Source organism: Nestor notabilis, unplaced genomic scaffold (assembly GCF_000696875.1).
Source record: "Nestor notabilis isolate BGI_N333 unplaced genomic scaffold, ASM69687v1 scaffold35336, whole genome shotgun sequence".
Taxonomy (NCBI): domain Eukaryota; kingdom Metazoa; phylum Chordata; class Aves; order Psittaciformes; family Psittacidae; genus Nestor; species Nestor notabilis.
In genome coordinates this window covers 17584-28254 of record NW_009933950.1, presented here as the reverse complement: position 1 = coordinate 28254, position 10671 = coordinate 17584, and the positions used below count along the sequence as shown (strand labels likewise).

At 37.7% G+C, this 10671-nt stretch overlaps 1 protein-coding gene across 1 annotated transcript; it reads left to right on the top strand.

Annotated features, from left to right (window-relative positions):
• The first annotated feature begins 805 nt into the window (after nucleotides 1-805).
• GHITM (growth hormone inducible transmembrane protein) lies at nucleotides 806-10024 on the top strand. The gene is made up of 8 exons (XM_010017097.1): nucleotides 806-978; nucleotides 2368-2467; nucleotides 3730-3841; nucleotides 5522-5663; nucleotides 6739-6847; nucleotides 7951-8139; nucleotides 8716-8887; nucleotides 9702-10024. Exons 1-8 carry the CDS (start codon nucleotides 850-852, stop codon nucleotides 9787-9789), a joined length of 1041 nt encoding a protein of 346 aa, XP_010015399.1. The 5' UTR covers nucleotides 806-849; the 3' UTR covers nucleotides 9790-10024.
• Nucleotides 10025-10671: the final 647 nt, after the last annotated feature.

The window sequence follows — 10671 nt, the reverse complement described above, 5'->3', positions numbered from 1 at the left end:
TTCGTTTAGAATAATCTTAAGTTATATTTGGCACCATACATGTAAGCTATGAACAATTGTTTGAAAGGAAACATATTGGTTGTTGGGGCATCTTGTGATACCAGAGGCTGTGTATAGTCGTAATTAAAGTATTTATAACTACAACGGTTTGGAGAGTTTATGTGTAATGTGTGCACTGTTTGTGGAAGTAAGCTAGCAGTTTTAATACTTCCGCAGTCTGGAGTCCACTTCTGCAGTCTGCTTCCCCACGAGTGATGTCACAGTTCTGTGGTCAGAACTGCGCAAGTTGGCCTGAACTTGTGTTCTGGGCTGTGACCTTGACTGAACGCTATTTCTGTAAAGCTAATTGGTTCTTCAAAGGATAGCTTAATACCTGTCCAGAACTTGTCCTACTCTATGTATTGTGCTGTTACCTTTTTTGATTTATACTCAGCTGAAGTTCAAATAGATTTGAAGCACCTTTTCGAACATTATTTGGAGGACAGAGTATTCATGAAATGTTATGTCTCAAAATGAAAGTTAGTTGGCAAAGTAACTCAAACGTAAGTACACGAAGGGTTTTGATGTAACTTACGTGTAGGAAAAGCAGTATGTTCTTCTGTTTTCAGTCAAGTTGTGAGAGAACTCTCTGGAAATGGGAGACAAACAGAATTGAACTGCGTATTTGAGAAGGTTCTAGCTTTTATTACAGTACTCTAGTCATAATACCATTTCTATTGCAGTCTATAGAGTGGTTGAGAGTAAGTAGTAAGTGTACCTTGTTTTCTGAAAACCACGTAACTGAATAGTAAAGCATGTTTTTCTCATGCCCTTGCAGGAACACAAGTGTATTAAATTACCTAAGCAACCATGCTGGCTGCAAGGCTAGTATGCCTGAGGGCATTACCATGCCAGACTATCCGACCCAGCATTACTCAGGCTTCCCCAGCTTTGAGGAACTCCAATATAAAAGCATATAGGCTGTGGCAGCCTAACCAGGTAAGGCATTTCTCTTTCTAATGGTTCTGAGTGCTGATATTTTAAAGGGTTGAGTGTTTTGCCAAAATAATTGTTTTACATGGAGGTCCTGTTCTGAATGATCATGAACCTCCTGTTTCTTTGAGATACATGCTCTGATTTACAGAAGAACATTACTCAATAAAAAAACAGGGCTTTAAGGGCAATTGAATTACTATCTTCTATTTCAATTATTACTTGCCCATTGAAGTTGGAAAAGGAGAATTTAAATCAGGTAATTAGCAATGGTTTTGCTATGTAAGGTAGAAGCAGCAGAAAGACTTGTCTGACATGTTATCCTGGCTCCCTGTTCCCAAGTAAGAGTTTTAAACATAATATTAGATAGAAGTATCTTGAATATAATATTAAAGCAGAAACTTCTTTCCAAAGACTTCAGCGTGTTTAAAGCTGTAGTCCAGGTTAGAGCAATTTCTGAATTACGGCAGGACTATCATTGGCCTAACTAGCAATTTTAAAAACTGGACTGTCATCATCCTAAGGCACTGTCTGTTTATTCTTCATTTAGGGAAGATGTTTCATACATGCTTTCTGCTCAGGTGACAACTATTAATATGTTAAATTTTGTTAGATACAAAACACAGCAAAACTGAAATGCTGTGGTAAACTTGAATTTTATTGTTCTTATGGCTTGTAGATTTCAGGTTTTGGTGTTAAAACAAACTCACAGCTTTGAGTGAGCCTTTGGTTGCTCAGGTGCCTGTATAATAATTTAGAAACTCCTGGAAAAAAATGGTAAGGAAACTTCAAAAGTTGTTCCTGAACTTAAATATGAGTTTATTCTTTGTTGCTCTTGCAGATTACTGAGACTTTGAGCAGCATGTTGTGTTTATTTGGAGCTTGTCAGCCTTAAAAATCTTAAGTTTATAAGCCTTCATTCAAGGTTTGTTCTCTAAATCAAGGCTAGAGTTGAAAGCATAGAATTTGTGATGGCTTTCCAGATTCAGTGTCTGTAAGGTGTAAGTATTGTCCAAGAAAAGTGTATACATAAAAAGTGTTCTTACATAGAAAGCAACATAATTTTTTTTACAAAACAAAAAAGTGAAGAGTATGGTTTTATATTAAAAAAACCCCACCTTGTGGGACTAAAGTAAAAGAAATGCTAACTGAAAACTTCAGTTTCTGAAATTCTCTGCATTGGTGCTGTACTACTAGAATGTGTGACTATTACTCACAACAGTTCCTAAACTTTAATGTTCAGTTGTTTTCCTTGAACACAGTTACTTCTTTGCGCGGTAAGCAGGGATAATTAAGAAGCTATGTAACAATTTTAAGTGTAGCAAGTAAATTGGTAAGAAATGTCTTCTATCTTACTTCATTTAGTCTTTTTTATGTTATTTCTGAATCTAACAGTGTTATGCCACCAGAGTAAGAACAGGTGTAAGGCGTGGAAAAATTGGCCAGGAAATTAAAGAAGCAGCATTTGAGCCATCTGCAGAAACTGCGCTTAAAGGTAAGGTAGCTCTGCTTTAAATACTGAGAATCTTAGAAGCTTAACTTAAAATTTCCTTGAAGGAATTGAGTTTCCTTCAAACCATTAAAGAAACTGAGAATGTTATTTCATGTGTAAGTTTGCTTAGGGATCTCCCTCAAACAACTGGAGACAGTTTCTCTGCTTGTCTTTCCTTGTAGAGTTTAAAACTGCAAGTGTGTCACAGTATAGAGAAATTCCATGTCTTTTCTTTAAGCTGCTGTTGAGAACTGTTCAGTCAAAATGGTTGTCTCTTAGTGGAGATTTGATTGCAGATATTCAAAAGTATGCTAACACTTGCTTTGTTACATCTACATTGTATAGTGTTTAAAGGAAGGATTTTTGTACGGCATGTAGAGTTTGCAAAAAAATGTTTCTGGTGTTATGGAGGGCATTGTCTTACAGTGCTTGTTAGTACAGCTAGTGTGGATTGTAATTCCAGTGGATTACAAAGGGATTTTTTAGATAACAGTATTTGGCAGAACAGACTTGCAAATATCCTATAATAGCACTGAATTGACAAAATATATGTAGATTGGCTAGTGTCTTGGCTATAGTGTGTTAGGAAAACACATAGACTTAAAGGGAGTTACACAGCTGAAAGTCTTTGGTCTCAGCAGCTTTTCTATTACAACAATATTTTATGATTGATATTTCTATTAGTAGCAGTAATCTGATACCTGGCATATAGGCAGTATGTCTAAAAATCAGACAGTAGAACCTGATGGTAGATCATGTGGAGTTGTTCATGAGCTTTGGAAATACTTTTTCAAACATACTTGGATCCAATTGCTGCCAAAGAGCCTTGGATGGAGCAGATACTTAAGGGCAGATAAATGAGAGGAAAGAACGCAACATGTAGTTTTTCTCCTGTTCTATAGCGAGTTGGGTAGTGAAATGATATACTAAATCAGCTGACAGGTGAGCTCTTCTGTTGGAGAACCTAACTGTTTTCTATGTTGGACTTGCTGTCACTAATGAAGGTCAGTAAACCTGGCATGTCCCTAGTTGGTCTCTTATTTCTTACTCTGTTTTATGAAGTTACATTGTGTTGGTAGGGTGAATCTATAGTTTTTCACATGTAGCTCATTGACAACTGGCAACTTGAAATTAAGTGGAGCTTTAAGAAAGAAGTCTTAACATGAATCAGCTATTGCTGCCACAACAAAACTTGTGAGGATGTTACTATTCAAGAAAAAACGTTGATAAGACCATGGATTTTTATTTTTTTTTTCTTTATACAGCTGATCGCCTGGGGAAACTTATTGTTGCTGGAGGGGCTGCTGTTGGCCTGGGGGCCCTCGGTTACTATGGAATGGGCATGTCCAGTGAGATTGGAGCTATTGAAAAAGCCGCGTAAGTAAGATGGCTTTTTCTTTTAAGTGAAGAATATATTAAGCGAATCTCCCTCCTCTTTATACGCCTCTTCTTTTGCTGGTATCACCCAGTGTACACATAGCTTATGGTGTTTTTTTTAAGCTCTGAACAGAAAGCCCTCACTTTTTTCTGTACAGGATTTTAAAGCATGTAACTGAAAGCAAAATTTAAATTACCCAGGTTTAAGTGGATATTGACTTAAGTGACTTGTTTTGCTAAATTTGAAGTTTGTGAACAGTAGATAAATATGTCTTATGAGATGTGCCACAGATAATTTATGAAGGGTAGTCTTCCGTAAAACCTGTTAAGACCACTTTGCCAGGTGTTCCTGTGAGACTGTTTGTTAAATTTCAATACAGCATGTTGGAAAGAGGGTCTCCTTGGAACACACTACTCATCTTGGCATAAGCTGTGGTCTAATAAATATATTTTACTTAAAACTTTGATGTGTGAAAAACTTTTCATTAATACATCTATCTGTGTTTGAGGTTTTTTCATAGAATCATAGAATGGTTTGGGTTGGAAAGGACCTTAAAATCATCTAATTCCAACCCTCCTGCCATGAGCAGGGACACCACACACTAAACTATGTCGCCCAAGGCTCTGTCCCACCTGGCCTTGAACACCGCCACGGTTGGAGCATTCACAACTTCCTTGGGCAACCTGTTCCAGTGCCTCACCACTCTCACAGTAAAGAAAGAACTTCTTCCTTATATCTAACCTGAACTTCCCCTGTTTAAGTTTAAAGCCATTACCCCTTGTCCTACCACTACAATCCCTAATGAAGAGTCCCTCCTCAACATCCTTATAGGCCCCCTTCAGTTACTGGAAGGCTGCTATGAGGTCTCCACGCAGCCTTCTCTTCTCCAGGCTGAACAGCCCCAACTTCCTCAGCCTGTCTTCATACCGGAGGTGCTCCAGCCCTCTTACCATCCCTGTGGCCCTCCTCTGGACTTGCTCCAGCAGCTCCATGTCCTTTTTATGTTGAGGACACCAGAACTGGACACAATACTCACAAGAGCAGAGTAGAGGCCTCACAAGAAGAGAGTAGAGGAAGAGTGGGGTTTTTTTTCTCCAAAAGCCTTGATGTAATGGGCCAAAAGAGTGGAATGGGAGAAAATGTGTGCATTATGTTTGTTTGGTGTTAGCGGGGAAAGCTTACTGTCCATAGTATGCCCAAGCCTTACTGCAGAAACTCATTCGTAATGTCTAAGTCTTTTGCTATTGTTAGAGCTCTCAAAATGACGTTCATGCCTGTTAAGTCAGATAATCATGTGGACTGTGACTCAGCAATTTGTGAGCTGCCTAGCAGGCTACTTAGTGCTCAGTACACATTCTGTAGGCATTTTCCTTAAACCAGTTTGTGTTTCCCCTGTATCCTTTCTCCTTAGAATCAAACTGTAATTACCATTATTTGCAATTTGCAGTGTTTCTAGGGAGTTACGTTACATTAGACTAGCAAGATTTAAAACTTCAGCCCCTGTTACAAGATGAATTCATGGCAGAAGTTGTTAGAGCACACTGCTTTTATGGAACCTTACTTATATCAATAGCTATGAATATATTTAACAACTTGATTGTGGTTTTAGTTAGTCTTTAGTCTGATACTGGTAATCTCACAGCTGTGCATGACTTAGAAGTTATATGCTTATTTTTCAGTATTTGGCCACAGTATGTGAAAGACAGAATTCAAACTACTTATATGTACTTTGCGGGAAGCATTGGCTTGACGGCACTGTCTGCTGTAGCAGTAAGCAGATCTCCAGCACTCATGAGCCTTATGACAAAAGGATCCTGGCTGGTAAGCTTATGTTATAAAAATAAAAGCATTTACTGGGAAATTACCCCAAATGTGGTGGTTGATATGAAAATATTAAATGTAAATTACTTGGTGAAAAATAAGTCAAAACTTCACTTACACTGATCTCCATATCCATTAAGATTATGTAAGTATGCTAATGATATTCTGTGGTTTAGGATTTGGTGATTCTAACTACATGCTGATGTGCACCTTGTATGCTACTTTATAGTTTGTCAGAGACAAATTATATAAGAAAAAAAAATCCATGCTGTGCTATCCTTACCAGCTATATGCAAGTAAGAATCTGTTGTAAATAGTCATCTGAGGCTAATGATGCTGTTTCTATCACTCTCTAAAATGGAAACGGATGTTGTGTGCATTCCTACTCCTCCCTGTGCTTTTCTGTATAGCTCTTTGAAAGCCGTCTCCTGTTTGCCAGGACTGAAATGATACTGGTAGGCAAATCATCGAGGCATACTGCTAACAAAATGTGTCTTCTTAGTAGTACGTACTCTGTGTGTTACATGGAGTTGAATGATAATAGCTAAATGCCAACATTTACATAATTTATGGAGATTAATAATGCATCCTGGGTGATAACCAAAATTGTACATTTTTGACCAGTGTGCTAGCTCCTGGACAATTCTGCTTGGAATCATCAGTAAGAGGAGGCAGTGAGGTTTAAAAATCATTGATGGCAAAAGCATGTGAACTGAGTATTAGCTTTGTGTAGAGAAATGTACAAGAAAAAACTAAGGCTAACATTTGAGGTACTTTAATAAGGACCAGAGTAGTGGCAGAACTGTATGTTTTCCTGCTCTTACATTGCACAACTAAGAGATTATTGCCATTATACTGCTAAACAGGTTCCTAGAACACTGAATAAAATGGGAACTTACTGCAAGCTAGGATCTACAAGCATTTGGCTGTAACCTTACAGGAGTAAATTAGACAAACACCCCAATTACGAATTAGGTTGTTCTTTTCAGATTTATGCTACTGACTTTAGAGTAGGAGGTGAGAACAGAGTGTATGTCCTGATGCTAATTTGAGCTCTGTAATGCTTTTTTTACAGGCAATAGGTGCAACTTTTGCAGCTATGATTGGTGCTGGAATGTTGGTCAGGTCCATATCCTATGAAAACAGTCCAGCAGCTAAACATTTGGCTTGGATGATGCATTCAGGTATGTGATATTCATTGTAGAGATGTCTGTTCTTCACTGTGACCAGGTTCCTAATTTAACAGAACTTTGACTTTAAGGTAAATTTTTATATACTGCTGTGGGAGAGTTGGATTTTTACCAGAGACCTGAATGTCAGGAAAATTTCTTGTGTATCCATAATACAGTGTTTTTTCATAATCTTCTAAAAGTCATGCTCAAAACTGAGATATGTATATTCCACATTGGATAGAATTAATTGATCTCATAGCTGCTTTGGGCTTGTGATTGCTTTCTGGCACCATAGCTTCTGTAAGCACTATACTTGCTGTTCTTCAACTCTGCAGGATAAGAAAGCATTTGAAAACTTGACTAGAAAAATGGTATTTTTTTAGTATTAAACTGCAGCTGCTTAAATACATGTTCCTTCCCATCAGGTATGTAAGCTGTGACTATGGATCATTTTCTCACTAGTGATACACCTTCTTCAAATAACAGTGGCTATTATTTTTCAGAACTGTTTTTCCAGAAATAATTCATGGTTCGGGAAAGACATATGTGCATTAGGCACTGGAATCGTATTTACCTCTCCAGAGCTAACATTTTGACCAAGAAGAAATTGTGTTTATTGTGGGGATTGCTAAGTTGAAAACCTAATGTGATGTTAATGGACTACATAAGAGGTTTCATACAAGACTCTAGCAAAAAGTCTGACTTAATTACTCAATTATTGCCCAAGTAATTATTGTAACAGAAATCCATTCTGCTTTTCGTTGTTGAGTGCTCCTATGGCTATTACGTAGCTGATCAGTCTGTGCCAGGTTATCTCTTACCAGCTCTCTTCTGAACCTATCAGTATGTTGACTGTTGTTAGTCTTTCTCCAAAGACCAGCTCCCTGAAGAGTTCTCCAGAGCTAGATAAAAGTAAGGCATAGAATTTAAGGTTGCTAATTTATTGTGATCCCTTCTAGGTGGGTGCATGTTCAGGTGTGTTTATATTTTGTCATGTAAGTGGATTAGTTTGAGCCATGTTACCTGACTAGAAAAAAAAAATACGTTTTGGTAGGTGGTGTTTTTACCAGATCTGTTCCAAATCTAATGGGTGTTGGTTTCTTTTCCTTTGCTAGGTGTCATGGGTGCAGTGGTGGCTCCCCTAGCCTTCTTGGGTGGCCCTTTGCTGATCAGAGCTGCCTGGTATACTGCTGGAATTGTTGGAGGGCTCTCAACTGTTGCCATGTGTGCTCCGAGTGAAAAATTTCTAAACATGGGAGGACCCCTGGGAATAGGCTTAGGCTTTGTTCTTGCCTCTTCAATTGGTAAAATACTGTTTAATACTATCAGATAAAGTAGGTTATAAAATAAAACTGCTATGATGCAGCTCATGTTTAATTGCAGATTGGTCTGTCTAGTTAAGATATGCTGTAAATAGCCCTTGCAAGCCTAGCACAGCAGAAAACACTCTGTTAAATGTGTTCTTGAAAGCAAATGTCAAGTTACGGTTCTGGCACGTTAATCTTAAAAATGGCCAATAGTGGTGGCTTGTATTTTTAGTTACTGCTACTGGGTAGGTAAGACAGTAAATATGATCTTAGTTCTTGGTCCTTTTGTTCTTCGCCCTTTTGTTTTTCTAGATATAGTTGTAGTCCTAGGGACAGAAGTACTTTCATGTGAAGTACATGTGATTCCCTAGGGTGTTCAAAATTACTGGATCAGGTTGTATATGTGACATCTTCAGCTTGTGTATTAAAGCTCTTGGTATCAAAAAAGCACCACAAATTGAGAATTGAATACTCGTTGAAAAACGTGTGCTATAGTAACCACCGTTTGACCCAGCTCAGACTAGCAGATACAGATAATTACTGTCTTTAATACTATTGTACATTCCTCACCAGGATCCATGTTCTTGCCTCCCACTTCTGCTTTTGGTGCCGGCTTGTATTCGGTAGCTGTTTATGGTGGATTAGTACTCTTTGGCATGTTCCTGCTCTACGATACGCAGCATGTTATTAAGCATGCAGAAACTATTCCATATTATGGAGTAACAAAATATGATCCAATCAATGCGTAAGTATTTTGTGTTAATGCAGCTGATCTCAATGACTCTGTAAGAATTGGCTTCAGGCCATATCAGAGTATGCTTTTAAAAATAGCCAGACCATTCACTTACTGTTCAAAAATGAATTGCTATTAAATGTGAAGTATCACAGCATTTAAAGATGTGGTGTGAAAATAGCTAGTGGAGTTAAAGCTGAAAGCATCTGCCTGAAATGAGAAAAACGGGGTTGAATGTGGTGTGACATGCCTCCAGCAACACTTCCAAAAAGCAGTTTTGTTTTCTAAAGCATTGTTGGGAGAATTTATAGCTGTTTTCTGAAAATATCTGTCAGTATTGGCTGAGACAAAAAATGCTAACTCTTTCTTAGTCATTTAATATTCACTAGCCTTTGTCACTAAATAAAAGAGCTTCAGCAGTGTGACAGATAGGGAAAGAAGGATTAATTGACTCTCAGTACGCATAACTTCCTTGTAAGTGTTGTCTGTCTGATCTTAATTGAATTGTTAATCTCCTTGATTCTGGTTTCCTATAATTAAAATAGAATAATACTGACCTCCTTCAAAATTCTTGGAGCTAAACAGATCAAAGTACAGCATAAAAGCAGACAGCTCCTGTATGAGAACAGCGTGCTATTTCTTACGGTACAGATGGTAGAACAAAAATACAGAGGTTTTTTGACATACCAAGCATTGAGGACAGTCATAGTTGGGTTTTGTTAGAGATGCTTCATGAAGGCTTTTAAAAATGAAGTGTAATGGTACGAAACACCAAATAATACTATTTCTGTTCAACAGTAATTAATTTTGATTTCCTGTTTTCTAGGTGCATGGGTATCTACACAGATACACTGAACATCTTCATTCGGGTTGCCACCATGCTTGCAGGCAGTGGAGGTAGCAGGAGGAAGTAAACAGAGACTGTGTGTCTGACAGCCTACCTTAGTGCGCTTACTAAATAAAAATTCATGGTTACAAGCAGTTTTGCTGCAAGTCAGGAATATAAAGCATTTCAGCATATTGTTTCAGTGCAATGTGATTCAGGCTTACTAGTTTTTCTTCAAACACTTTCCAGCTCAGTTTTAAAATAGTGTGAACTGCTTCTAATTGTACATTATTTTGGGAAAGTAAATTATTTTTAATATATGAGTAAAATAGTCTGCTTTTCAATGGGTTTGACAGCAGTTCAACTCTTTTTTTGTTGTTGTTTTATTTTTTTTCTTTCTTTTCTTTTTTTCCTGTTATTGCATAGTAAAGGCCATAATTTCTAAACGGGTATCCCATACGAGAGTAGGGACACAAGCAACTTCATGAAATGCTGTTGAGATGCAGTATTTTTCAGTTAAGATTGCGTTAATGATACTTTAGTGACAACTTAAGAACAAATTATGGCACTAAATGCAGTAATGACTTCTGCCTGGGCAGATGTTTCAGCAAGGTTTAAGCAGTTGTCAGAAATACATTGGATTTGACCAGTGAGTTGACCAAAAAGTGTAAATGAGACAAGATGAGGAAACTATGCAGCATTTGTTCCATGTGAACTTCAGTCTTTCTGGAGTACAAATGAGAGCTCAGTGCTTTAATGTTGACTGGATATAATAGCTATGTTCTTTTGATACTAGATTTATCAGATTACTGAATAGCAGTAGATGTGTGTCTGTCTTCCAGTGACTGTCTCAGTATTGCAGATGAAGCTCTGTCCTTCAGAAAAGCTCTTAGTGCTTATCTCTCACAAGCTTGTACAATTGGCACAGAAAGAGGGAATTGAGGATAGGCTGCTGTAAACCCAAGTATCT